This window comes from Cucurbita moschata, unplaced genomic scaffold, assembly GCF_002738365.1.
Source record: "Cucurbita moschata cultivar Rifu unplaced genomic scaffold, Cmos_1.0 Cmo_Scf00003, whole genome shotgun sequence".
NCBI classification, from domain to species: Eukaryota; Viridiplantae; Streptophyta; class Magnoliopsida; order Cucurbitales; family Cucurbitaceae; genus Cucurbita; species Cucurbita moschata.
This window is the reverse complement of record NW_019268519.1, coordinates 3,107,923-3,135,838: the sequence shown is the minus strand read 5'-3', so window position 1 is coordinate 3,135,838 and position 27,916 is coordinate 3,107,923. Positions and strand designations below refer to the sequence as shown.

The following is a 27,916-nucleotide window of genomic DNA, read 5'->3' as shown; positions in this document are numbered from 1 at the left end:
GGTGGGGAACGGGAAGGTGACAGCAGAAACAAGCACCACTACTGAATTCATAAAAAAGGCATCATAAAAGACTCACCAAAAAACTGATATCGACGCAATCCAAGAAGAATGCCATCTCTAGCAATCTTTTTATAAGCGTAAAATGATCCACCAGGATGGCTTATTGAACATCTATCAGAGACGTCTTCAGCAAACTTGACCATCAGAACATTGTCATCGCCTAAAACCCTTTGCAGATGAGTTTTTGTGTGGTTCAAATATGGACCCTGAACAAAGATCCCATGTAGTGACACTGCAACTCAGAAACTTCTTCAACAATACTTCCAACAATCCTCACTTGTGGGCTTAAAAATTTACATGAGATCCAACAAGTAGCTATCAATATTATTAATTAAGGAGGAAATGACATTAGAGGAGTTTTGAAATACAAGATCTATTTTGATACTAAGTTAAATCACTGTTGAACTCAAAAGCTTAAGCTTATCATCTATTTGAAAGACCCTTAAAAGAATGTTATCAACGTTTAAATACTGCTGGCATACACTAACCTTGAACCTATAACTCCCATCCAATGCAACATAACAGTGGTAGATGTGTGTTTTCCGACGATCCCAATCAACATACTGCAACAGAAACAGAGAAGAGAAAGTGTGTACATAAGAAAGAAAAGTGTCCCCCTTATAGAAATTTGAAAATAGTCCATTGATCTATTAGCATCAACTTGAGTATCTTCAGTGCTTAAGCTAAAAGCACCTCCATGATTTAGGGAGACGCTGTTTTGGCATAAAAGAACATAACCCTACAGCATTTAGAGGTGCTAATCAAATTTACCATTCGTCTGTCTTCCTTATTAACGTATTTTTCACCAAATGCTTTCCAAACTTCAGACTCAAATTTTTCCATCGCCAACTGGCTCAGACTTTGAATTTGGTCTGCTGTTGTGACTCTTTCTAAGCTTTCTCTGCATTAATAAAAGGGATGGAACCACTTCGATTTCAGCATAATGTACATAAAGCTATAAACTAACACGACAATAAAAACATAAATGCAAGGAAGTGTTTACCCTCCAATATAACTCAATATCAAAAACGCCCTTCTAAATTCAAGCTCACCCAAAGCCACAAATTGCGGAATCTTTACTCTATCTGAAACCAAAGATGAATAGATTGCAGATTTGTCTGGTGTTGACGCCTCAAACTTTGTTTTCTCAGCAGTTCCTAATCCATAAAATGTTTTAACGTCGACCCTCAAAGCATAAAAGTACGTGCAGAAGGATACTTATTTCGGAAAAGCCAAACAAGGGCACAGAACAGGGAAGACAAAAAACCTTGTGGGCTAGAAACGCGACAAGATGAAAGACTTTGATACAGAGAAGCGGAGCAAGTCGAAGGACTGTGAAGCTGAGAAACACAGCCAGTGGAAGATGGACTCGTATGCGGAGACAAAACGGCAACCGTCTTGTTCTGAGGTGAAATGCAAGGATCATTACGAACCATATGCATGATGAAACCGCTAAGGTTCCTAACAGAGCAGGAGGAGATTTTGCGGAGAGCATCAAGAGCCATTTCTTCTCCTAAAGAAGCTAACGCCCGTCGCGCTTTGGCATCAGGCGGTGGCTGATTCTGTTGCGTACAGATTTGGAGAAGAAACTGCTCGACGGACGGCGGAAGAGGCACTTCGTGAAAATGATCAGCCATCAGAACAATGCAGACTTCCTTCACGACGGAGAGCGGTGGCAGTGATGATCAGTATGCATCCGAAAACCCCACCGTTGGGTAGGTCCGTTGACACGACCGTTCCAACTCATTTACTTACCATTTTCAACGTCAAGTCAGTCAAAGCTTATAAAAATATTGACTTCAATATACACAAAATTTCATTAAATTTTAACCACATTTTTCACAATAAAGAGGCAATTTACACAAAATATATAAATTTTATTGACTAAATTGCTATAAATTTAAAAATTAAAGGACTAATTCGTCATTTTCACACCCGATTAATTTATTCTCTAAAATTGTCACCTCATTAAAATTAAATGTCACTTTTTTTTAGTCAACTAGCGGTCAAATTAATATATGTAGTATCCAATAAATTTATGTCCATTTAATTAAAACTACAATTATAAATAAACTTTAAAGAAAGTGTTATATTTTTTAATTTAAGAAATGTTTGTTCATTAATTTAAAAATAATAATAATAAATAATCAAAAGTGGTGTTGAGTGCTTGTCTATTAGATTTTTTTTTTTTTTTTTTCTATCTCTATCTTGTTCTACTTTTCGAGTGCTTGTATTTTTAAAATGGCGAAATTACCCCTTGCACTAAAAAATAGTGTTTGAAGTAACATAAAAATCATTTTCAAATGTAGAACAAAATTTCAAAATAGTTTGTTATCAAGTCCTTTTACTAAAGTGCCCTTATAATTAAAGTAACAAAAGCAAACAAAAAAAAAAGTAGTTATGTATAATTTAAAACAGTTAAAAGTGATATTCATTTTTATTTTTAAAAAATTAAATTTATAAATATTATCTGCACTTTTCTTACCTATATTATGAAAACCAAATCAACTGTAACTAAAAAAACTAAATTATCAAATACAACCATAAATAATCATGGGATAAAATTATAGATGTCTATGGGGTGGGAACCGGAAAAGTCTTCCCGTCTTCATCTCCACCCTCTATTTCATTCTCTATTTATTTTTATGGGAATTTATAGGAACCCGTTTTCTTCAATAAATTTTTACCATTTATTATTATTTTAAAACAAATAGTTATTTTAAAGTTTAATTTTTTAATATAATATTTTTTGGTAAAAAAAATATTTCATACCAAATGTTATTTTAATCCTTCAAATTTTAATATTACAGGGTAGTTCAACGTAGTTTTTAGTTTAAAAATATTGCCTTATCATCTCAAAATTAACTCATTTATTTTTTAATACAGTAAAAAAGGTATATATATATATAATTTTTTTTTTAATATGAATTGAAAATATATTTATATTAAATAGGACAGGAACGAGGCTAGGAGGGAAATTGGACAGGATAGAAATAAAAAATATAATATCGTATTCCGTCCCATTTATCTAACAGAGAAAAGATGTTCTCCACTCTCTTCTACATTTTCCATCTAAACGAAAAATGTCAAAAATCTCCTCTCGCTAATAAAAAGGACGTCTCCATTCAGTTTTGTATAAAGTGTGTGCTTGGGAGGAGGGACATTGAGAAAATGGGATCTGAAAGTCCAATAATTGAATTACACACACCCAAACACCAAATCAACCCCAAAAGTCCCCACAAAACTTTCCAACACACTAACAAATTTCAAATAAAAACAGAGACTCCCTTGAGAAAAGCCTCCAAAGCAGCCCACTTTTGCTTCTTTTTTTAATTGCCACATATTTTATCTTTTCCTTTCATTTCAGATAACACTTCCTACGACAAAATCAGCCAGAAATTGCAATATTATTTGTCTAAATAAACCAAACACCCCCACCAATATATATAATATGTACATTTTTTGAAAACTTATATAAAGTTTTTGGCTTTGTGCTCGACCTAAATCAAAGTGCAAGTGCTCGCTTTTCTGGACAATGATATGAAATTTGGTATCTTGAACACAAAGTTTTATTATATTTAATTATATTACAAAGTTCTAAAGATAAGCACAACCTTGTTAGATGCAGATATTATAAGGTTTAGGTTATTAAGTAAAGTTCATGTTTCAAAAACTTAAAAGCCATCAATTTTTTAATGCATAACAAGGAACGTTTCGAATAAAACCTATAAATTCCAAAAAAAAACTTCTAAAAAAAAGTTGATCTCTCGAGCGAGCGTGGAAAAGATTGAGCCAATTTCTTGTTCCACAAGCAACTAATAAGAAAAAAGGGAAATAGAAAGATACGTGCAGATTAGTGAGTCTAAATAAAAAAAAGTGTAATCTCATATAAAAACTAAATCAAGAAATTTCAAAAGGAAATTGTAGTAATATATGGGAGAAATCATAGTTATTTATCTTAAGGAACCCAAAAAAAAAGTTTTGGATCAAATATGTCCACGTCAACGTCTTTACTAATTATCTCAACGTACCCATTAAGTTTATTGTGCACCAATTATTTTTGTATTTTCAATCTTCAATCATTTAACATTGCCATTATAAGGTTTAATTACTATTTATATATATATAGTAATTTTATTTTTACTATTTTTTTGGTTTACACCTCAACAAACTAAAAAATATTTGAGGTATGTTAGACATTCTCATCTAAAAAAATATCTAAAAAATAGAACGAATGAATTATAAGATATTATTTACTATCCATAAGATATGAATGCTCAAAATGTCACATGTTAACCATCAAGTACGAATCGTAAAGGATAATAATGCAATGTCTGTCCACCGCTCTTCTGAGTCAAAAACCCATATAAAAATATCTCGATAACGGCTTGAATTAAGTACCAATTAAAGCGAGTAAATCAAAAAAACTATTTACCCTACTAACTTTATGAAAAGAGGAGACATTATTCACTTTCACATGACCCACAAACATCTCTTCTTCTTTTTTTTTTCCTTAAACACCCCTTTACTTTAGTTTCAATTTCAATGAAAAATCAAATTGTTCTTTATTAAGCTTGCCTCACACAAAAGATTATTCCTTAAATACACTAATTAAAGACAATAATCAACAATTTTATAATTCAAAATTGCGCTTGGGCTTTAAAATATCATATATTAAAATTTAAAAAAAGATTACAAAAGCCCATTGATCCCGGCGTATCCATTCACCGGTTATAATACATTACAATATTGTTTTTTTTTTTTTTTTATGTGAAGTACGATGGTTGATATCTGTACTTGGTCGCTGCTGTGGTATACAAAGTGAAGACGACATGTCGTTCACTCAAAAAGCATTTGCGGAAAACCGACAAACTTCTTCTATACAGCTCCAAAATATGGATAGGTTACCCAAAACGATGCGTTTTAATTTCATCGGCCCCACATATCGTGGTACGGCGACGGAGATTCCATACCCGGCGTGATCCTCTGCTGTTTCAGGTTACTGTAAAACCGTTTGATAAACGCCTCTGCCGCTTCGTCCACCTTGTGGTCCCCGTCGTCCTTCACCGGAAACGGCGAGTCTGTTACTCTAACCGTCGGATTCTTTCCAAACTTCACCATCGGCGACGCCACATCCGCTGTTGCTGCCTCGCGGTTTAACATCTGTAGTACTCGTTTCACGGCGCCGACGGTGGTTACGTCGTTGTATCGATGGCGGTTCTTGCCACCACGCTTTCCGTAGATCTGCAGCGCTGGAAAAGCAGGGCTGTTACTGCAACTGAACTCGTAGTCCTGTGGAGCAATGGCGATGGAGTTAGCTATATCGGTGGTGGTCTGGCTGCTGAGAGTACCGGAGCTCTGGTGGAGATGCATCAGATTGAGCATAGCCTTTCCGGCGAGCTTGCCTCTCTTCATCATCAAATTAAGATCGGACATTATGATTCGGCCTTTTGATAACTCTTTTCGCAGCATCAACGCGATTGCTCGAACCATATTCCAGAATTTCTTCGCCGCCATAGCTTGTCTTCGCTGGATTTCCATTAACCGATCTGTACTGTAAGTTTTGCCGGTAGAGAGAGAGAGAGAGAGAGAGATCAGAGAGAATTTTGTTTGCTTGTTTTCAGGTTTTCTGATTTCGGCGTGGAGAAGGGGGAATGGGGAGCTGGCTGTTATATAGAGACGAAATAATTAATTAGGAATTTAATTTTTGATTAGTTAACTATGATTTAGCAGGAGACTTAAATAAAAACCCCACGGACGGAGAAACGCGCGTGAGAAGAAGGAGCGTTAAAAGGTCCAATTTTAGTAATGAATAAAAGTGGGAGTGGATGACACGCGCCATGGATGAGGAGATTATTTTAACTCTTCTTTTTTTCTTTTTGATTAGGAAAATTCCTATGTAGTTGGAAGTTGTGGGTGAAATGACGAAAGTATCCCTGAAATAGGAATTGAATTACTTAAGCTACCAACTGGACGTGTTGATTAAGATATTATTAGCAACAACAAACACTCAAAACCTCGCCACCAGTTTAACTGTGTATTAAGCTTTTAATTGCATAAAGTTTTAAATTCTTTATATTTTAATTCAATTGTCACAGTAATACCATAATTTTATAGAATAAAAATATAGAAGCCATTTTGTGGTTTCTTTCATGCTAAGTCTTCCTGATTGGCGGGCGACAACCCTAACACACCTGGTCCTCTAGATAACCTCCACGTGGCTTCTTCTTTTACTCACTTTTTTACCACCTTTATTTTTTTATGGAACAGAGAGTTTTGATACTTTCTGTTCCTGGTCCCTGCTGCCACCCTTTGTCCATCACTTAAATTTCAGTAATTATTGCAAGGTTAAATTAATAGTTTAATAGACAAGATACTAATTAGTAGTATAATAGTTCAATCTCGATCTTTAAACAAGATCCTGTGAGAAACAGACGTCAACTAACGTCAACTAGCCAATCAATCAGATTGCAGAAGAGAATTTTCTCAGGAGTATTATACCAACAAACGGGTGAATCAAATATATTGCCAGGCTAATGTTACAAACATTACTGATTTGTTGTGACATGATTACAGCCCTTTGTACAAGTAATGGGGCACATTTTTGCACCCTTGGCTCACATAGTTTACCTCTGTTAGTATGTGAACTCACCTACAAAACTGAGGTTCTACCAGAGCTAGATTGATCGGCCCATTTGATCGGGGCACCACAACCTCTCGATGATGCTTGTATAGTTAACTCGTTTTATGGGGCCAAGCAAATTCCGTGCCTTTTAAGTTACACCGTATTCTTCATTGTCTCGTTTCCCCCTTTAGAAGAGATTTCTCATAAGTTGTCTTCTATTTCATCAGGTACAAGCAACTTCTCGATGGCAGCCTAATAACAATAGAGGTTAGAACACTAGTATTTAAAAATGCTAGTTCAATTTAAAATTTCAGAGAACAAGTGATGCGCGAAAATCTGAGGATAGAAACAAGATGACTAAGCAAGCAGAACACCTTAATGGTAGCTACATCTGCGGCAGATGGTTTCAAGTCCAAGGCAATACCGAAATGAAGCATTGCTTTATCGTGCATGTACCGTCTTTTGTAGATATTGCCCATCAAAGCATACACACTGCTTTCTCGTGGGGCATACTCTTTTAGCTCCTCTAGAACTTGTAAAGCTTCATCGAAACGTTCAAGGCTTACAAGTATGTTAGCTTTCTGATACATCGGAAGTGGGTTTTTCTTATCTGCAAGGATGGCCTTCTCCATCATCATCATAGCATCTTCACTCCTCTGAAACATAATTGAACAATAGGGTAGGTAATTTACATAAATCATCCGTCATTAAGCAACCATATTACTCCTGAATATGACAAATAGACAAACCTGCAACGCATGCAAAGATGTACCAAGATATGACATTACAACAGAAGATCGAGGATTTATTTGGAAAGCCATTCGGAAGTGATGCTCAGAGAACTCCAACTTCTCTTGTTTAAGATATATCATCCCAAGTCCATACCAGGAGTTATAATGTCTAGAATCTACTCGTAGTGCACTCTGGTAGCTCTTGATTCCGTTCTCAAAATCTTCCAGGGCCACATATCTGAGTTAAGATTATGATTTGCCAATAACAAATAAGTAGCTGGAATAACATGACCACCAAATGCAGTAGAGAAAAACTCCACTTCCTAGTCCATTGAATGACACAAAAGGGTAATGTACATACTCATGTCCACAGAGGGTATGTGCGTAGGCAAATCTTGGATTCAGTTGAACAGCACGCTGGAAATTTTTTAACGCAGTCTCATGGTCCTTCTGCAAGCTATAGCAATTTCCCATGGCACACCTGCATTTCCACAGAGGAGATAAAACTATATATACCTACTTGGAAGATAAAAATGGAAGCAGTGTAAAAAATTGGCCAATGACCTCCCCCTAAGGGGGCCAATAGGAATTTTAAATTAGATGGATAGGGTCTGGGTCTGATCACCAAAAAGCTAAAAAAATCGAGGAAGGACTGTAGAGAATGTATGACAAATTGGCATATCTACCAAGATTGAGGAGCTAAGCGGTCAGTTGATATCAATTCCTGAGCCAGGTAGCTTAGTTTCATGTCTTCCTTCAAATGCTGCAAACAGATTAAGAGAAATTTAGGGAAGCAAACGCTCTCTCTATGCAGGGAAAGGGGAAAGAAGTTCTGGAGCTACAAGCAATAAGCATAGAACATGATGTGTGTGTGTGTGTGTGTGTGTGTGTTCTATTTTTCTGACTTGAAGGGGAAAGAAGTTCTGGAGCTACAAGCAATAAGCATAGAACATTGTGTGTGTGTGTGTGTGTGTGTGTGTGTGTGTTCTATTTTTCTGACTTGAAGGGTGAATTAGAGGAACAAAATATCAAATTTTAAGTGCATATAAAATAATTGGAAAAGAGACAAATATGCTTAAAATATTACTATACAAAAAACAAGATTAGCAAACATAAATTCCCCAAGTTTGTGTCCAGTGGTTTCATTAGAGCAGCTGCTCAAAAGGTTTTTAGACCATCCTTCAGTCCTCCCGCAAAGCCTCTTAACCTATGTTTCTAGGTTTGGGGAGACAATTTGTTCAAGATACCAATAAAAATAACTCACATAAAGAACTGTAGAATACACATCCATTCCTTCCAAACTGTGAGGTGAAGCATGGCGAGCAAGACTGAAAGCTCGATCAGCTTCTAAATAATCTACCAATTCAAAATACACTTTGCCAACCTGCAACTCAGACATGCCAAAGTAGTCAGAGAGAATAGCAGTCACTGGCCAGGACTCGCAATTCAATCGATTGAGATTATTACTAGAAATAACAAGGTTATGTAATCCAATGCTCACTATTAGCCAGTAAGAATATAGAGAGTGTGATATAATAGTATTACATGGATTGATAAGGATGAAACAGGTTACCAGTATTATACAGAAAGGGCCAGAAGTGAAATAAATCAAGTGCCAGAGAATATGCAGAAAAGAAGCAAACTGTTTGACTCCTTTTTTTTTCTTTTGGTAAGAAATCGCGCTTTCATTGAAAGAAAGGAAAGAATACACAAGGGTAAAGAAACCAAAAAGGAGTCCAAACCCTAACCAAATCCTTATTCCACAGGAATAATCACCAGTAACAGGCTAGACAGTGCGAAATAAGCACTGCAACCATTTGATCAGGTAGGCAGACATGACTGTGTGTCAAGAGATCATGAAAGTCATACAGTACCTGTGAAAGCACCCAGCCCGTATTGTAATGCTTGTAAGGAAGTTTTAGGTAGACATCCAGGGCATCCTGTACAATCAAGAAGCTGTCTTAAGATAATCATTAAAGTTGCCTGCATTCTTAATCATTTAGAGTCCAAAATTCTTTTCCACCATCTTTTCAGTGAATAATTTGTGTAAGCTATATCATCAACATTAGAATGGAAACCTGGCATCTGAACAGGCATGAAAGTCTATATCCTTCCCCTAATATTCTCAGGAGGCATAATATTTCTGATGCACCATTAATTATTTTAGCATCACTTGTGAGACTTCCTCCAACTGATTTGGGTGCTCCTTGCTCAAGAGTTCGATTATCACTAGAAGGAGATGAACTGGAGATAGATAACGAGGCATTGGAACGAGAATCATCAAAAGCCTCGTTTTGAATACCTAGTCATAGGTCAATAAGACACCCATTAGTATATCAAGGATAATTATTGGACACTACGATAACCACATCAAATAATAGCCAAGGACCATACAACTGTACGTAAAAGCACTTCACAATCAGAGATAAGTGTATATGGTTGATGGATAAAAGACACACCAGAATATCTACTAAGACATGAATGCATCATTAAGGAAGTCAGTCATACACTCTTATAGATATGTCCATTTGTAAACTACAACTTCAGTGCAAATTAAAACTAGTGGCTAGAACATGCACATCACTCTTTTCATAGAGCGGTGGATGCACAGGGTAAGTGAGAATCATGCATCATGTGTTCTTCATGAATATTTCAGTAGATGCCACGGTAACTATCTAATGAATATATGAATAAAAACCAATAACCCTTAGATATCCAAGATTTGGAGCACATTTGTATGCGGATAAAATAATATTATTTTCATAGACTCTGTAAGGGATGGCTAAATTTTGAACCATTTTCAAAATTATTTACGACAGGAGAAACATTTTCAAGTACAAAGAACTATTTGTAAAGCAGCCATGTCAATCAGAAGTCAAAAGCGTTCAAAATATTTAGTCTTCATCATCTGCAGTTCACCAATATCCTAACAGTTCAAGGATATTTTGACACGACAGTAAATTAGGCAACTCTATGTTAGCGCTCCACAAACAGTCATCATTCTTTATCCCAAAACCAAAAGGCAAAATTAATAGCCGAAGATTTGTTAAACCTAAATAAAGTATGATTACAAGTGCAAACTGTAACCTATTAGCTATTTAAATTTGTGGAAATTTACTTTCATAAAATAAACCCCAAAAAGTTAATTTGATTATCAGATGTCATTATCCAAGTGATCATTTGTTTACAATACATCTCTTATAATAACAATCATGAAAGATTCCAGTATTCAAATTACGGTCCAATAGGTCTACTAAACCATCTGACAAAAAATGATTGTGCATATCTAAGCATGCAGCAGATGGAAGTTAGATGAAATATTTGTTACCTTCGTCGACATTCTCATTTGCAAAGGATTGTCCTTTACGAACGGCTACAGAACGAAATGTAATAGAATTCATCTTGGAGCTACCAAGATATTTGGTGGAGTTGGTAGTTCCATTATTGGCAGCTCCTGCAGCACTTACGTTTGTGTTGGCTCCTGCTTCTCCAGCAAGTCTGCTACTTCTTCGAGGACCAGAATCAGAAAATAACCTCCCTGAAATCTGAAGACAAGAAAATGAACTCTTGGATATGATTATGAATTCAATATATTAAAGCAGAGAAGTAGAGATATATTCTGCTAGAAAGTCTATAACATTTTACCTTTCGTAATTTCCCTTCATCAACAAATTTTCTTCGAGGGGCTTGAATGATAGAGTTTATAGTTGACCTTGAACAGCTATCTGCACCAAGTGAGTTCAGACTAGATCCATTCTGCTGTGTATTTCTGCATAAAGGTGGAGGAGCGATGGCAGATAACTGAAAATTCTAAACAATGAGGAATTAGTCGCATAACTTGATGTACAGGAGAGAAGCACAGATAATAAATAAAAGGTGAATATGAATAGATAGAAGACAGAGAAATACATTTCAAATGATAAATATGCAAGGAAAAAAACATAAAATTGGAGAATTAACATAAAAAAGAGATAGATACACACAATATACGATACCATCAATATAATTCATCCTCTATGGGACCAAACAAGGCACTAAAGGAAAAGTTTAGGTTACAGAGTACATTATCCAATCAAAATAGAAGGAAAAAAACACACAAATATCTGTTGCGAGGATGAAGGAGATGAACGAAAGAGGGAGACTAAAATCTGCCACCTTGACAAGCCATAGGTTCAATTAGGCATTGTTCAAATAAACATGGACAAACAAGCACCACAACCATCCAAGGCACAAACTACAAAAAAATCTTCAGCACCGTGAGCTATAATTATACGTACCTGCGCAGCTACAGGTGAAGGGGTGTTATAAAATGATATATTTGAACCACCATTTATACTCTGACTTCCAGCTCCTCCCATGTTAACTGCCCCGTGATAATTTGTAGGAATATCTCTTAAATTATTGCTTTGAGTATGTTTTGACTGCCTAGTTCGGACATCGTCGGAATTACTATTCCTAGAAGAAGCTGAATTCATATCATCATTTGATGTCTGCAAATTTTCGGATCTATGATGTAGATACTGCTTCTGTATGCAAAGAACAGCCGCTTCACCAAAAACTGAAGATGCATCTTCAGCAGCACCTAAGATAGCAAACAGCAAACAGCAAAATAATCTAACTCATCCGTACCTCAAATATTTGTTTCCCCAAAAGAAAAATAAATCTCAATCAACAAACAGGTGGTCATCAGTGATCAAAAAGAAAAGAAAATAGCATAATAAAGTACTATATACCTCATACAAAAATACAAAGTGCAACTATAGTATCACGAAAAGCAACTAAATATGTCTGATGTACTCAATCTTGCGACGAATCAGTTTAGTTTGAGAGCAGATTCATTCCTACAACTCCATGAACATGCTGTTCACAAGGATCAGTGACGATTTGTACATACCTAATACACAGAGCTCCTCGTAAGCACACCACATCAAAGGATCTAGAGACAATGCCAGCTGAAAATGTTGAATAGCACTTCTCCTTCTGTCAGTGTACCTATAACGAGAAAATCCGAACAAATAATATTTATGGAGTGAAATTGAAGCATAATATCTTATGAGAAAAGGCGATCATCTGGCCAGCTAACAAATAAGTTCCTCCACAAAAAATTGGAGATGGACCACACAACGTATGTGTAAATATGTTGCAAGCGAAGGGAAATCAATGCATGAAAGTTCACAACAGAACAAAGATAAAAATATATTAGCAACCTGTAAATGAGCCCGAGAAGGTAATGACCTGCTGCACCATTTGGAATCTGCAAAAAGAACACATGCAAAAGACATATATTATGCACAAGATAATGGAGCTAGGTACCACGTGATAGATACAGACATCATTTTATTGGGGTTAAAAAACCAGACCAGATGGCTGCCTGATCCCACACAGTACATGTTAGAACGAAATCATAACAACATTAAAAAAAAACTCTCTCTCTAAGAGGAAAAGACGGCAAACAACCAAAAATTACAATGAATATTCATTCTTCAATACCTCGGCACCAGGCTCATTAGGTGGACATAATGCAGCCTCTGCCTCGTGAAGAAGATCCATCTGAAAGCATGATATTGCAAACAAGTAGCGGGATTGAGCCATTTGTGTTCCTTCATATAAGCATGGAGAGAAAAGGGGAAAAGTTCATAGATGAGAAATACTCAAACAAAGCTACTGATATAAGTTCAAGAGAGAAGTCACTAAAGATTGATAGGAATATAATAGAGGAATGGACTGAACTGAGCAACAATCCAACTTACCTTTTAGTATACGGTATGCAGCATAAGCTTGATTGTTGTGCAAAAAACAGCCAGCTAGTAACTGCATATTTGTCTGTGAAGATAAAAGGAGAAATCATATAAATGCTGAAAGAAAGTAATTCAATCCTTCAGTAACCACATCAATCAGAAGATATCAGTCTAAAAAATACAGTTGATTCAGCTAATAAGGCAAAAATTGTATGTGATTGTGCATATATATATAGACTCTGGAAAATTAGAAACCTTAAAGGGCGTAGCTATTGTTACCCCCGGGGGTTAATCGGGAAATTTAAACCGCCCGAGAAACCCCTATTCGTCTATACTTTCACTCTCATTCTTTTCTGACGAGATTCAACCATAGGTGCAGCTATAATTCAAATGAAAATAGTAAAAGCCCATCTTCTTAAAAATTGATCTCCAGACAATAAAGCTAGTAAAAAACAGATCTCCAATTAAACAAAACATGCGGGATATGTTGACGTAGCGAGCAACTGTCAACACAAAATACTTTCTAGGGGAAAGAGAGGCGGTGGAGATTGCAAATAAAACCAAATCAAACATATGGGGGGCACCGCACGAACAATTTCCACGAGCAGCGTAAACGTCCACTTCAGTTTAAACTAACAATGCAGACAAAAACGAAAAGAAAAATTGGTGCACGGAACGACCTACTCCGACCGGATTTCCGAAATCAACCTCATAATCCCGCTATTCGAGATTTGTACAGTTTGTAGTCAGCTAAAAAGCTAGACAGGAAAGTGAGTGAGTGAACTATTGAAGAAGAGGAGAAAGAGATGTAGAACCTCAGATGGGAACTCTGCGCAAAGTCTCTCGCACATGAAAATGGCATTCCGGTACATGAAATGTCGAAGACTGTGATGAACACAGTCTGTAAGTGTGGCTTCCATGGCCGCTTCGATTCAGAGCGAGAGGGAAGGAGGAGGAAGAGAGGGAAAGAGGAGAGGGGTTTCTGGCTTTTTAGCGTTTGTGGGGGCTTCTCCTCTGGTTTCAAATCGGTATGGCACGTGTTACCCCATATTTCAAAGAACATGGGTCACGTGACCCGGGATTAAGAAGTTTGAAATTTTAGTACACCATCTCAATCTTGGGCTTCAATACTTTAAATTTCCTAAAATTTAATTATATTTAATGAATGTTATATTTTACATTTTAGTTTAAATTTTTCATTTTAATTATTCTTTTTGTTCTTTTAATATAATTAAATTAAATATATATAGTTGTGTTCAATTTTATGAGAATTTTTTTTAAATCGTTTAAATCACATTTATTGAATGGGAAATTAATTATTCTATTTTTTATTTAGTGATTGTTTTTATCGATTATCTATTAAGATTATAGGTATAAGTTGTCATTTCCTTATATGACATTTTAATTACATTCTCATGTAAATACGTAATTTTATTTTTTTAAATCTTTCTTTCAAGATATTATTATGATACATTATTTATTTTCAAATAGTATTTTTGATATTTTAAATTAATTTTTTAGTACTTAAAGAATCATAATCGATAAATGAAATATTGATATAAATGATAAACTAACCGTTATATAACTATAAAAAAAATGCAGAAGAAACAAAAAAAAAAAAATCAATTATTATTCAAATAGGTTTATAATGATGATGGTCTCCTCTTGCACCCTACCGTTATCGAATTGCGAGGAAAAAAATTCAACAAAATACGTCAATCGATAGACATAAGTTTCATAAACTTGATTATTCGACTTATCTTTCGTTGTCTATTATCTTATCTTAAACTTGTATAAATTTAAATGCTCAAAGTAGATGAAAATAAATAAAATACACATACATAAAGTGTAAAAGTTAACCTATGTTTTTATATTTTAACAATATTTAGAGTAGGTGACTCAAACCTACGATATTTAGATCGATGATATATGTTAAATTGTATAATCACGTTCATTATAGTCAAACATCAACATTTTAGTCGGGCAAATAAATTATTTGGAATTATACAAATTTATATTGTTTATATTTTATGTGTTAAAGTACGATGAATCAGAATATATGTATAATATATACTTTTCAAAATTACGTGTTTTGTTTATATATGCACACATACACGCATATATATACACACACTTCTACAAATGAAAATAAATATTTGAATATTTAAATTTTTTAATTAGTTAAGTTAATTTTATATTTAATATAAAGTATTATTTAAATTTAAATATTTGAGTCTACTTCGATTTAATCTTTTGTAGGAATCTCTATTAATATTTCTTTAAACTAATTGACATATTAGATATTGATTTAAGTTTTATTTTTAATAAGATTTATAAAATTTTAATTTTGAATTAGATATTCATAAAAAAAAAAAAAAAAAAATTTACTCGTGGACTTGGGACTTGGACTCCGTGACACTCGTGTTTGCAAAGTCGTTTATATCTCTCTGGTTCTATCTCAGTTGAGTTGCGACCTACTCTTGTTTCGCGGTCTCCCCTCTGATAGACACTTTCGCGCCTCTATCCGGCCGTCAATGGCGGTCTCAGTTCCCGCAAAAGGATCAACGCTAAGGGACGCATTTGGAAATGTTCTCTCTGTCCTCATTCTCATCTTGATCGGCGTCCTCGCATTCTCAATTCGGCTCTTTTCTGTAAGCTTTTCGATCTCTCATTTCTCCTCATCCCTTGATCTGACGCTTTCTTAATTATTCATCCCGAACGCCCACAAAGCTGTATAGACAAGCCATGGTTTAGATCAAGGAGCTCCATTTCGTATGGTTGTTGTAAATTATTGCTCAAATGCTGCATCTCTCTCTCTCTGGTTTATACGAAACGTGGAGAATTAGTCTATAGAGGAGTCCAAAATCTGTTTTTTGGTTGACTTTTTTAATATGTGTATTAGTATGAGCGTTTAGTCACATTATTACTTGCAATGATTTGCAGGTGATAAAGTATGAGAGCGTTATTCACGAATTTGATCCTTATTTTAACTACCGAGTTACCCAGGTTTGTTTTCTGACTGATACCTGTTCATTTTATTGCGTATACGGAATTCTTATAAAGCTTAAGGCTAGGGGTTACGGGCATAGCATGTTAGCTTCGCTTGGTAATCTTGCATGCCAACCTCTCCACAATTACCCCTTCAGCTGCACCGGAAGTTAATGTCTGGATTTTTCTTTTCAGTATCTTTCAAAGAAGGGAATTTATGAATTTTGGAACTGGTTTGATGATCGGACCTGGTAACGTTTACTTTTCTGGGCGGCAAATTCTCAGAGCCAAGTCTTCATGGCTTGGACTTTCGTTTCTTTTACCCTAACAGCTTTAAAGTGATTTTGTGTGTTGATGTTCTCTAGGTATCCTCTAGGGAGAGTAATTGGTGGAACCGTTTATCCTGGTCTCACATTAACTGCAGGCACATTATGGCGGTGTGTGTTTGAGAACTTATATTAATCGATTCTGAAATAACAATCCTTCTCATCATCTCACCTGTCTATCAGTTAAGGAGGCAAGCATTCTTTATGGATGTCTCTTCTTAACGAGGTGGAAGAAATTGATAATACTTGCTATAAATGTGCTATACCGACTAATGTTCTCTTTATTTCTTTCTGCTAGGGTATTCAATGCCTTAAACATTCCTTTATCCGTGGAAACGGTTTGTGTATTCACTGCACCCATATTCTCTGCTTTTGCTTCATGGGCAACTTACCTGTTAACTAAGGTTTCGATTTCTGCAACATGTCATATTTTTTTGACTCATGTCGTGCTCTTTGATTAGTCAAAATAATTCCCGTGCGCTAATTATCAGGAAGTTAAAGGTGCTGGTGCTGGACTGACAGCTGCTGCTCTTTTGGCCATGGTATTTACACATCACTGATATTTCATAATACCATGAAACTCCACTTACGGACCTCTTTGTAGTCAACTATTATCACAATAACATCAAGCATCAACAGTTTGACATTTCCCCATTATCTATAGTTATAATCATTTTAATTTTTATTCATATGACTTATTTGCCAAACTGCAACATCCAATCAGCTTATTGTAGTGACCTTAGGCTCAGTATGGTGAGTGTTGAGAGTGGAGTGTTTCTTACTGAAATGGTTACTCCTCATTGGTAATAAACAATACTCCCGTGAAGAATAGGCGACTGTTGTTTTCATTCCCATGTGTGATCCACGTCTGATATGTATCATTCTATTTTTATGGCCAAATGCCTGGTAATTGTTCTGTTGTTTTTGTATGAACCAAGCCCTAATGTAAATTTGCTGCAAAATCTCCAAACTCTTCCATGCATGGAGGCTGCTAGACCAGAATGCATCTCTAGATCATGTCTGTCTACTAAGTATTGTGTGCTTGTTTGAAACTGTACAATTGATAGATGTGGAAATTCGTAGTTAAGTTGCTGCTCTTTTTTTTATTTTTTTTCACAGGTTCCTTCATATATATCGCGGTCTGTGGCTGGCAGCTATGACAATGAAGCTGTTGCTATATTTGCTCTGATCTTCACTTTCTATCTCTATATAAAGGTCAGATTTTGTTATATGAGAGGAATGTTAAATTTTCAAGGAGAGTGGCATACTTATTTTAATAGTGCTCAAATGCTGTTACTTAAGGAGTTGCTTTGCTGTAGTCAGATTGAGTTACTGGTCGATGGATTTATCTGTATGATGCTTCTCAGATGCTTAATTTTATATTCCCATTATCTTGTTACTATAATAATCATCATTATATTGATAGGAAGCAAAGTTTCGTTGATGTCTGAGCTTACACTGTCTTATTCTGTTCTACTTAACCATACACTGAGTTGGTTACATATGAAATGCAGACATTGAACACTGGATCCCTTTTTTATGCCACTTTAAACGCCATTGCATATTTCTACATGGTAAGATTATTTATGCTTCATCATTTTATAACTTTATTGTTATTTGTCTTCTTTGCATTCTGATATGTTTCATGCATATCTTTTCTGCCTATTTTTTATTTGTTTTCTTTCTTCATGCCCCTCTTTACAGGTTTGCTCATGGGGAGGTTACACATTCATTATTAATCTTATTCCGATGCATGCACTCTTGTGCATTGTAACTGGGCGCTATTCTCCTCGATTGTATATTGCATATGCTCCTCTTGTAAGTGTCACCTGGCTTAACTTGGAGTGCCTTTTCCTGATTAAAATTGTAGATTTGAAGCGATTGAATAAAAATCTTCCAAATTCAAAAACATATAATACCTTAATGTAAAAGTTTAATTTATGTGCGAGATTCATTAGCTCATCTTGAACTTATGGATTTCACAATTCAGGTCGTCTTGGGAACTTTATTGGCTGCACTGGTGCCTGTCGTTGGATTTAATGCAGTTATGACATCAGAACATTTTGCATCATTTTTGGTTAGTATTATTGCTGATACTTTGACTGACAAGCTCCAATTATTTTTAGCAAATTGTCTTGTTAATGCTCAAGTTTGATTTTTGTTCCGTCTTTAGCTTAGTTTTTGTGACTAAAGGATTTAATTGCACTTTGCTTTTTTTTTTTCTTTTTTCTTTTGTTATTACTGGAGGACATTAATTTGCCGTGCCTTTAAACTATAAGTATTCTAGATTATGATTTTTTTACAACAAGAACTCCAAAGAAGACTGATAAATTTTTAAATATTAACCATCACGGGTAGGCCTAGGGGTTGTAAGGGCCATGGAAAAATAAGAGGGAACGGGCTCAATCCATGTTGGCCACCTACCTAAGATTTAATATCCTATGTCTTTCCTGTCAACCAAATGTAGCAGAATATGACGGTTGTCTGGTGTGAGATTAGTCTAGGTGCAGGCAAACTGGCCCAAACGCTCATTGATATTAATAAATGAAAATTTAAATATCAGCAAGAAGATTTATGACTAGTAGTGAGTTTATTTGTTTGTTTGTTATTTTTTTTCATTTGACTCAATATTTTATTGATGTGTAATAATGTGAGCAATAGTTTAGTCTCTTAAAATTTGTTTTGCTCATGGCTTGTTTCCTCGTTTCTGGTTTGTTTTCAGGTTTTCATCATTATCCATGTGGTGGCTCTCGTTTACTATATCAAAGGAATTCTCTCCCAGAAAATGTTTAAAGTAGCTGTTACTCTCGTAGTATCTATTGGGCTGTAAGCTTTCTGTGCCCTTCCTCTCCCACAAAAATAAGCTCTCAAACCCTCACTGCTGAGTGTTTGTAGGAGGAATATACAATTGACCTCACCCTTTATTGTTTACTCTTCAGGGCAGTTTGTTGTGCAGTCATTGCGGTTCTGGTAGCTCTTGTTGCTTCCAGCCCAACCAAGGGGTGGAGTGGGCGTAGTCTGAGTCTTTTAGACCCGTAAGAAACCAGCTCTCACAGGATCATGTTGTTTTAATTTAAATTTGTTCTTGAATTTTTCTGATAGTTGTATGAATAGAGTGTGATCATGATGTAGCTAAGATTTGATCCTTAATGAAAAAGAATGATGCAAATTGGCATAACGGTTCTCTTGGCTGCTATCCTATCTAACAACATTGTTGATCCTATTTAATTTAATTTGCTTTTCCTGTCTTTTTTCTAACCTTGAGTTGTTAGGATGTAAAACACTTGTTGGGCACTTACGCTCATTTTAACACTTAAAACATTTCAAATTATTCTGTTTGTTTTTCTCTCCCCTTTTTGAAGTAACTTTTTAGTATTTTCAGGAATAGTTGTCTATGGTATCATTGGCATGGGAAAGTGTTTCTTACAGCCTAAATAAGTGGTGTAATATTTTATTTTCTATCTTCATTTCCTGAAACACTCTTCACATTTATTTTGTTTTGCTGCAATCGAACAGAACTTATGCAAGCAAGTATATACCAATAATTGCTAGTGTTAGTGAGCATCAACCACCTACTTGGCCATCTTACTTTATGGACATCAACGTTTTGGCATTCTTGGTTCCAGCTGGTATTATTGTACGTATTTTTTTTAGATTACTTATTGTTTTTAAAATGTTTCAATCATCAGAAATTTACCAAGGTTCTTACCTTTGATAGGCATGCTTTTCACCATTATCTGATGCTAGCTCATTTGTAGTCCTCTACATTGTTACAGCAGTGTACTTCTCTGGAGTTATGGTAAGAACCATTTTCTGACTTCCAAATTAAAAATTTAATCATTTAACGCACATCATCTACCCTTTAACACATTTCTTATTTGGATGATACTACAGGTGCGTCTTATGCTTGTACTTGCCCCAGCAGCATGCATTTTGTCTGGAATTGCACTTTCTCAAGCCTTTGAAGTTTTTACTCGGTCTATCAAGTTTCAGAAGCCCGGAGAGGCACTGGATACACAAGAAGTAAATTTTATTCCCTTGGTGTTGGTTAAGTTTATGTTTGCTATTTTTTTCCTCTTACAAGACCATCAAAATGGAACTAATTTTGGTTCTTGGATCTGGAAATTAAGGTGGGAGATACCGTCTCTGATGGTGTTGTAGCACAACATGATGTGGTGAAGCCTGAAAAAAGTGAAGATACAATTAAAGAACGACCCTCAAAAAAGAATAGAAAGAAGGAAAAGGAGCCAGTTGAAAAGCCTTCACTCAAGTCCCAAATTCGTAAAAGGCTGCTAGTTTTACCCTTTGCGACATCAATTATTGCTCTTTTCTTACTTATTTTGCTGGGTGCCTTTTATGTGGTAAGTAAAAAATATCTGTCTTTATCTTTTTGGGTACTTTATCACTCCTCTGCTGACGTTAATGATCACAATGTTGATTGAAGCTGCCTATTAAGTTTAAATTGTCCAATTGTTGTACTATGTTAATATCTTTCTTTGATGCCTTCATTCTATCTCAAGATTTTTGTAAGAACTGACGGGGCTTGAAAGGTAAAATAACGAACTTGAACTAAAGAAAGGAAAAGGCAACATAGGCTTCATAGGTGTAAAATAGAAAATAGTGGTAGAAAATTGGTTGCTGCTGTGGAGTAGGATTTTTTTAATTTCTGTGCCTCTGGTAGCTTCTAACTTGATTTCGTCTTTACGAGGAAACACATTGCCGGTTGTAACAAATCATCAGTTAAAACTATAGCAATGACTCTTCCCGAACATTACAAATATTACAAGTTTTTCATTTCTAAAATTAAAGGGGGTCAAAAGTTGTCTTTGTGAAATTAGTTGAGGTGCATCTAATTTGGTTTAAGCACCCGCAAATATAAAAATAACCTATCCTTTCACGCTCTTCTTGATTTGTTCTTGTGTTCTTTGAGTAAAACACATGGTGGCACGTTTGTTACTTTTGTGTTAAAAGCGGATATACTGATAGGTTTAATTACATTTAGGAAAGTGCTATAAATTAACAAAATAATAATAATAACAACAGTATCACAGTTGAATGTGAGAAGATTTCTGATGGTTCTTTATGGCTTTACACTGTACTTAGGAATATGTGCAAAGGAACAGCTATATTGGTCCAAGCTTGCACTTTTATTGCACATAAAACAGAAAACTAATTTTGTCACTTCTTTTGCTCCTTGTTCTCCATTTCTCATAAAATATTTATTTACTGACATGGTTTTTGTGTTTACGGGCTGTTGTAGGTTCATTGTGTCTGGGCAGCTGCAGAAGCTTATTCAGCCCCTTCTATTGTTTTAACTTCTCACTCCCGTGATGGTCTCCATGTTTTTGATGACTTTAGAGAAGCTTATGCATGGTTAAGCCACAACACTGAGGTTGATGATAAAGTAAGCTTTCGCTCACTCTTATATTTCTACATTGAAATGCTTAGTGCTCCCAAGATCCTACTAAATTTGTGGATAAACTATCATAGGCAATAATTTGTTCTGCGGTGTTGTTGCTTCTTGTTCAAACGTGTTTCCTAGGTTGCATCATGGTGGGACTATGGCTATCAAACTACTGCTATGGCTAATCGTACTGTCATTGTTGACAACAATACCTGGAACAATACCCATATTGCAACTGTTGGTACTGCTATGTCTTCTCCTGAAAAGGCAGCCTGGGAAATTTTCAACTCCCTAGATGTAAAATATGTTCTTGTTGTCTTTGGAGGTTAGCTTTTACTGTTGCAATCCCTATGTGCTGGATTAAACTATGCTATTTTTTTTTGTTATCCATATTTACCTTGTTTCTTGGAGCCATTAGGATTTTTTTTTTCTCAGTCAATTCAGTGAAGTTTTTTTAAAAAAAAATTATTTAGATTTCATTAACTGCATCGTGTAAACCTTTTGTTTTAATGATCCTGAAGGAGTTACATGAAGGGTATCAAAAAAATAAAGGCCAACAGATTAAACTGTGGCAATGTGTGTGACGAGAACTAGAAAGTATAAGACCTCTAGTAGAGGTGATTGATGACTTCGCTCTTATTAGTGGAGATTTTTTATTTTTGAAAATTGGATCCTTCAGGTATTTACTTGTCAAAGCCCCTTATTCTAGGAACTAACAACCTCATTATTGATATCGAAGACCTACTGAATGCGTTTTGGAAAATGAAAAGCATGGTGAAAATGTGGATTCCTCATTTGGGAGGTATTAGTGCTGTAAAAAGATTTAAAAGAAAACGTCCCCATATTGCACTAAGCCCAAACTGTGGTGCCTTATGGTGTTCTAAATCATACCTATTTTTTCACCGCTCGTACAGTAGGAAATGTTGTGAATTCTATTTCTTGTTTTGAATTCTCATAGGTGTTTCTGACATTACTCTTCAGTTTTTTTTATTATCTTAGTTTCAAAAGTAGGGATAAAACTCTTTGAATGAATGCCACGAAAAGAATCATTTAGCGACGTGGGCATGAAGAACTCAAATACTGTTTAAGGGGATGCTTATTGAATGGGAGGAATAGGCCAATTAAGCGAAGTATCAGACATCTTTTTGGAGTGTATTTTCTTGTTTTTTATGCAATTGTACTACTGACAAAATCAGATACCAATTTAGTTTTTTTTTTGACAATTCCTCACAAGAGCATTATGGTATTTTGGTTCTAACCTTACGATCTATAAATGAGAAGTCTATTTTAAATGAATCATCTTAACTAATGAAAATGTGTTGTCTGATTTATTTTGCTGTTTTCGCAGGTCTTGTTGGTTATCCAAGTGATGATATCAATAAGTTCTTGTGGATGGTTCGTATAGGAGGTGGTGTATTTCCTCATATCAAGGAACCGGATTACCTAGTAAGTGTTCATTCCTACTCTTTTTTTTTTTTTGAAGGCATGATTATAATGCATTATTTCTTTATTTTTTGCTAACATACTGAAACTTGATGCTGGTTTGGCTTGTTTGACTGGTTTGTAAACTAGGTTCTCTAACTTATATTTTGTTTTCTTCCTTTTCTTTCTTGGTAAAGAGAGATGGTCAGTATCGAATTGATTCTCAGGCCACTCCAACAATGCTGAATTCTCTCATGTACAAACTCTCGTACTACAGGTTTGTAATTGTTTAGCAGCCATAATTTATTAATTTGGCACGGTTCCTTTCTTGGTTTTATAGTTTTTTTCTTTTTTCACCATTATAATTCTTATTCTTTTCCGTCCGTTTGTAGGTTTGTGGAAACAGATGGTAAAGGATTTGATAGGGTGAGGCAGACAGAAATTGGGAAGAAATATTTTAAACTTTCGCATTTTGAAGAGGTAAATAATAAAGTCTTCCAAAGAGGAAAGACCATCTTTTTATTTTCCACAGAAAATTTATCTTTCAAATTTGATTCAAGAAATTCTTCCCCGGGGATTGTAAGATGGAGGATTTGTGATTTGTGTTAAGAATATGAGATTTTCATGAAAAAATAGAAGAGGAACAAAAAATCTCGTCGTTCCTTTTACGGATATTGGACGCTTTCAACAAGCACTCTAATGTATATTTACACAGGAAAAGAAACTATAAAAAAATTCCAGCTTGTTGAGATAGTTGAGCATTTATAACTATTTAACCCCTTTCTTAATTTCTAATTCTTTAGCTTTTAGATTTTAAAGAAAAGATGTTTCATTGTTGCCTGACATTGTAAAAAGGGGAGAGGAAAACCTCTCAACCCTCCGATGGAAGATTACATAAAATGCTTCCAGTTGGAACCTAAAAGAGAAAGGGATTAATTTCAAGACGGAAGCAAATTTTCACCAAGGGATAATAAACGAAAATTAAATTGTGAAAAAAATGGCACTATCCCTGTGCTTCATTTTGAAGATTTTCTTGATTTTCTCTCCATCTATTTATCTTTGTTTCTTTGTAGTAGTTCCACTCAATCCAAGTTGTGCGATCTAATTTGATCATTTTTGATAATATGTTTTTGCAACATTGTTAGTATTAATGGTTATCTAGTGTCAATGAGGATTAGCTTAATGAGTAGTTTTGAGTTTTTGTGACCAGCTGTGTATATTTACAAGTTGCCATCCAAAGTACTATTATGTGGTTTCTGATTTGAATATGGATCTTTTTAGGCATTCACCACTCACCATTGGATGGTACGAATCTACAAATTGAAAGCTCCAAAGAACAGAATCAGGGGAAAGACTAAAAAGGCAAAGACGGTATGTACACTTCCAAGTTCTATTCACTTGGTTGAGCGGACACCAATTTGTTCTAGATTACTGTTGCCATCATCCTTTAATTATTGCTATATGATGGTTACCAATTTGCAGAAGTCCAGTTCAACTACCAGTCCCAAAAGAAAAGAAACAAAAAAGAGAAATCCGTGGCAATGAAAAATCATCTGATGATGATGGGACAATTTTCAAAAAGCATGTAAGCTACATGTCTATTTGACAACCTTGGCAGATACTTGTTGAGGCATTGTGGTAATTTATCTACGGATGGAGAAATTTTGTAGTCATCAATATTTTTCCCTTTCATATATGCCAAGTTTTAACAGGATCTTGAAATATTGACGGCCACAGAGCTTTTGACTCTCTTTCTGTGGTATTTATTCATCAAATTTCTCCTCGTCTCTTGGATGCTTGCTCACGAAGAACCATCCCTCTACCCAGATATGACTAACTAGAACAATTGCCATGACTTACTATGGTTCTCTCCTTCTATTTAGGTTGGAAGTTCCCATATTCTTTTCCATTTCCCCATTTGTATGCTGTCGAAAACAGAACGAGAAAACGCTGCAGCTCATGATGAATTCGAACAATAGATTCCCGATATTTGGGGATAAAAATTGTTTTCGCTATTTTTTTCCTTGTCGACTTATTAGGTTCAGCGCATAGCTGCCATTGTTTGAACAGAGGTATGATAGATGGTACAAGAACCCAACTTTGCTTCAGTGGCAGCACATTCTGCCCCAGGTTAATTGGGAACGATTGTTACATGGCCTGGCAATCCAACGTTAAATCTTCCAGGGAATTAGAATTGTTGAGTTTTTCTCTTTTAAGATGGAGCTCATTCATCAAGGCTACTGCCCCTCGTGGCCTCATCCATGGTTGAAGTTTCAGTTCCTCCAAAGCATAGGTATCTAATGCTCGAGTGGATGTAATGTTCTAGTTCAGCTATTATATCGTGGAGGGGAAGATTGCAACTCATCAACACAGCAAAATCTTAGGTTGAACTTAATGATTTGATATTCTCTTCGTATCTCACTGAAATTTTGTAATGGTTCAAGCCCACCGTTAGTAGATATTATCCTCTTTAAGCTTTTCTTTTTAAGCTAATCTCCTCGGAGTTTTAAAACGCATCAGTTAGGAAAAGATTTTCACCTTTTTTTATAAAGGGTATTTCGTTCTCCTCTGACGTGGAATCTGCCCAGTCAAAATATAATCTCCTTATTATTTATTATGGCTTTTAATATAGTTTTGTTGAAAAAGAAAACACAATCTAAATGGGTTTGATCAACCTTGACCTATGTCATCTTAGATTCATCCATTCTCACAAAAGTCATCAAATACCTGTAAACTCTACGCAGGTGTGTGAGACCTCGTGACACCGACAAGTTTACCAAGAAAAAAGTGTACAATCAAAGAGGCTGCTGTAATGATAGCAAATAATCATCTTTTGTTCGAAGATTGCATCAACAATGACATAAAGGTGGGAAAAAAGGGCTGCAGTTCTCTATTATTGAGTAAGAAGGAAACAATATTCATATTCTTTTTTGCCTCTGCTGATGATAAAATTAGCTGAAGTAGCTTCTTTTCTTTACATTGTCAGTTTATTTGTCTGCATTGAATTCAGTACTAGTCATGAAAGTTCAGCTGAATGGACTCTAATCAAAATGCTGAATGATGTCTATATTTCATCTTGTACAGCCTCTTCTAGATATCACATGATTAGTCCATTCTTAGTAGCACAAGCTTAAGTTGTGATTGCTTAAGCTTCGTTGAAATAAAGTTCCATGGTTTGATGTAGTTATCATTGTACTTTTGTGCTGCAGAAACCACATGTTTGGAAGCCTGGCTGCTAATTGAAAGTTGTAGGGAATGTCATGGAGAAAATCTGGCGAACATTTTGGCACATCTAAGTTGATGATTTGATATAGAGCCAATGACATGTAGCCTCACCACAAACACCCTAATTTTCTTTTTGTCAGTCTCTGCTCTGCTTGACCTTTTTTTTGGCTGCTTTCTCCTTGTCTCTGCAATTAGGTGTAATCAATATGGAGAAGCAACAAAAATGTGTTCTGTAATGGAGATTTCCATGCTAAACGATTGATTGTTAAGTTGGGCCATAGGGGGAAAGATTGAAATACACATGTAGCATCTGTTTGGTTAGATTGAAATTTTATCAAAATTTAGAGAATAAACGAGAGATCCCAAATCCGTTGGAGAAGAGAATGAAATATTGTTTATAAGGGTGTGGAAACCCCTTCCTATCGTGAAACCAAATTACGAGTCAAAGTGGACAATTTTTATTAGCGGTGGATTTAGATAGTTACTGAGGTATGAAAATTCATTGAACAAAAAAAATGTGTAGTGATTTGATATGAGTTTGAATTATGTTCTGTAATTATTTGTGAGATTATGTTTTGTAATTATTTATGAGATGTTAGTGTTCATCTTGAACTCCATAAAAACAGTGAATCAAACTCCCGACTTACCAAACTTTTTGAAAGGACAAGAACATTGAGCCACTCGTTAAACATATTCTACTTTTTCAACGTTCAATCATTTTTAACCTTTTTTCTCTTTTGTTATTTGAGCTTGACTTTTCTCTCTCTTTATGTTCTCAAAATTTAATATAATCATATAAATTCCAAAAGTTTTATATTGATATTTAATAGTATTGAGCCTTACAAATGTGGATGGTCACCAAATAGGGCGTGTGAGGTCCCATATTGGAACGAAACATTACTTTAAGAATATAGAAATCTTTCTCTAGTGACACGTTTTACACTTACAAGAGTGTAGAAATCTTTTTCTAGTGACACATTTTGCACGTATAAAAGTGTAGAAATCTTTCTCTAATGTCACGTTTTACCATTATCCGGCAACAACTACAATCACAAATTACTTTATCTAATATAATTTAATTAAAAAAAAAAAAAAAAAAAAAAACATGACGGGACAAAAGAATATATAGAAAAAAGAAAAATAGAAATATTTGGGCCAATGAATGAGAAAAACAACAAAATTTTGTTTTTGGAAAGGGAAATGGTTGAAAATTAAAAGAAAGAAAATGGGGAGTGGGGCGGTTGCCGTCGGTCGGTCGGGAAGCTGCCGGTGGAAGGAGCAGGAGAAATTAAATCAGTGGCGAAAAGTCCGCACGTGGGAGGATTTCTTTGAAAACCGTACAATATCTCTGCGGACCCCCTTCCCCTCCTTCCTCCCTTCTTCAACACCCCCCCCCC

General features: G+C 35.3%; 4 protein-coding genes across 12 annotated transcripts in view; 1 reads left to right on the top strand and 3 right to left on the bottom strand.

Moving 5' to 3' along the window:
* Nucleotides 1-1,819, bottom strand: part of LOC111436744 (probable RNA-dependent RNA polymerase 5) — a 9,963-nt gene extending 8,144 nt beyond the window's left edge. For 4 of the 5 annotated variants that reach the window (XM_023074461.1, XM_023074469.1, XM_023074477.1 and 1 more), the window contains exons 1-5: nt 1,328-1,819; nt 1,064-1,217; nt 832-961; nt 549-623; nt 77-266 (exon numbers count right to left, since the gene is read on the bottom strand). In XM_023074461.1, coding sequence (XP_022930229.1) covers nt 77-266; nt 549-623; nt 832-961; nt 1,064-1,217; nt 1,328-1,697 — 919 coding nt within the window. In that variant the 5' untranslated portion in view covers nt 1,698-1,819. Of the gene's footprint in view, nt 1-76; nt 267-548; nt 624-831; nt 962-1,063; nt 1,218-1,327 lie in introns of those variants that run through there. The other variant, XM_023074493.1, reaches the window with a different exon arrangement.
* A 3,170-nt stretch (nt 1,820-4,989) lies between these two features.
* LOC111434034 lies at nt 4,990-5,577 on the bottom strand. The gene has a single exon (XM_023071333.1). It carries the CDS (start codon nt 5,575-5,577, stop codon nt 4,990-4,992), a length of 588 nt encoding a protein of 195 aa, XP_022927101.1.
* A 747-nt stretch (nt 5,578-6,324) lies between these two features.
* Nucleotides 6,325-14,159, bottom strand: LOC111440953 (cell division cycle protein 27 homolog B-like). Of its 3 annotated transcripts, XR_002710058.1 has the most exons (17): nt 13,970-14,074; nt 13,167-13,239; nt 12,907-13,016; nt 12,624-12,670; nt 12,311-12,408; nt 11,694-11,998; nt 11,062-11,226; nt 10,745-10,961; nt 9,495-9,718; nt 9,291-9,356; nt 8,681-8,800; nt 8,103-8,179; nt 7,778-7,897; nt 7,435-7,654; nt 7,060-7,341; nt 6,709-6,937; nt 6,325-6,362 (listed from the first exon to the last, which is right to left on the bottom strand). XR_002710058.1 is itself a non-coding variant. In XM_023077793.1 (16 exons), the coding sequence occupies exons 1-16, from the start codon at nt 14,072-14,074 to the stop codon at nt 6,887-6,889; spliced, it is 2,280 nt and encodes a 759-aa protein (XP_022933561.1). In that variant the 5' UTR covers nt 14,075-14,159; the 3' UTR covers nt 6,529-6,886. The 3 variants fall into 3 exon arrangements, 2 of the variants coding, with proteins under 2 accessions (XP_022933561.1, XP_022933562.1); XM_023077793.1 differs by lacking the exon at nt 6,325-6,362 and having other exon boundaries at nt 6,529-6,937; nt 13,970-14,159; XM_023077794.1 differs by lacking the exon at nt 6,325-6,362 and having other exon boundaries at nt 6,529-6,937; nt 11,062-11,217; nt 13,970-14,159.
* A 1,433-nt stretch (nt 14,160-15,592) lies between these two features.
* LOC111440974 (dolichyl-diphosphooligosaccharide--protein glycosyltransferase subunit STT3A) lies at nt 15,593-26,817 on the top strand. 3 transcript variants are annotated; one of them, XM_023077827.1, is made up of 24 exons: nt 15,593-15,805; nt 16,098-16,160; nt 16,338-16,393; nt 16,508-16,579; nt 16,767-16,872; nt 16,960-17,010; nt 17,588-17,683; nt 17,983-18,042; nt 18,173-18,286; nt 18,459-18,545; nt 19,191-19,294; nt 19,408-19,503; nt 19,985-20,105; nt 20,187-20,267; nt 20,363-20,491; nt 20,599-20,829; nt 21,729-21,872; nt 22,011-22,197; nt 23,221-23,318; nt 23,492-23,571; nt 23,687-23,774; nt 24,576-24,665; nt 24,777-24,879; nt 26,504-26,817. In XM_023077827.1, exons 1-23 carry the CDS (start codon nt 15,689-15,691, stop codon nt 24,837-24,839), a joined length of 2,334 nt encoding a protein of 777 aa, XP_022933595.1. In that variant the 5' UTR covers nt 15,593-15,688; the 3' UTR covers nt 24,840-24,879; nt 26,504-26,817. The 3 variants fall into 3 exon arrangements, with proteins under 3 accessions (XP_022933595.1, XP_022933594.1, XP_022933592.1); XM_023077826.1 differs by lacking the exon at nt 26,504-26,817 and adding an exon at nt 25,178-25,276; XM_023077824.1 differs by lacking the exon at nt 26,504-26,817 and having other exon boundaries at nt 24,777-25,045.
* The last annotated feature ends 1,099 nt before the right edge of the window (nt 26,818-27,916 follow it).

What these genes read in the sequence shown, in the direction of transcription:
- LOC111440974 (XM_023077827.1), top strand. Translation starts at nt 15,689, where the DNA reads ATGGCGGTCTCAGTTCCCGCAAAAGGATCAACGCTAAGGGACGCATTT. An exon ending in CTGCTGCTCTTTTGGCCATG is followed by an intron (nt 17,011 to 17,587) that starts GTATTTACACAT and finishes TTTTTTTCACAG; the next exon opens with GTTCCTTCATATATATCGCG. An exon ending in ACACTGAGGTTGATGATAAA is followed by an intron (nt 21,873 to 22,010) that starts GTAAGCTTTCGC and finishes CGTGTTTCCTAG; the next exon opens with GTTGCATCATGGTGGGACTA.
- LOC111434034 (XM_023071333.1), bottom strand. Translation starts at nt 5,577, where the DNA reads ATGGCGGCGAAGAAATTCTGGAATATGGTTCGAGCAATCGCGTTGATG.
- LOC111440953 (XM_023077793.1), bottom strand. Translation starts at nt 14,074, where the DNA reads ATGGAAGCCACACTTACAGACTGTGTTCATCACAGTCTTCGACATTTC. An exon ending in CGGGCTGGGTGCTTTCACAG is followed by an intron (nt 8,801 to 9,290) that starts GTACTGTATGAC and finishes TCTGAGTTGCAG; the next exon opens with GTTGGCAAAGTGTATTTTGA. An exon ending in CGCTTAGCTCCTCAATCTTG is followed by an intron (nt 7,898 to 8,102) that starts GTAGATATGCCA and finishes GTGGAAATGCAG; the next exon opens with GTGTGCCATGGGAAATTGCT.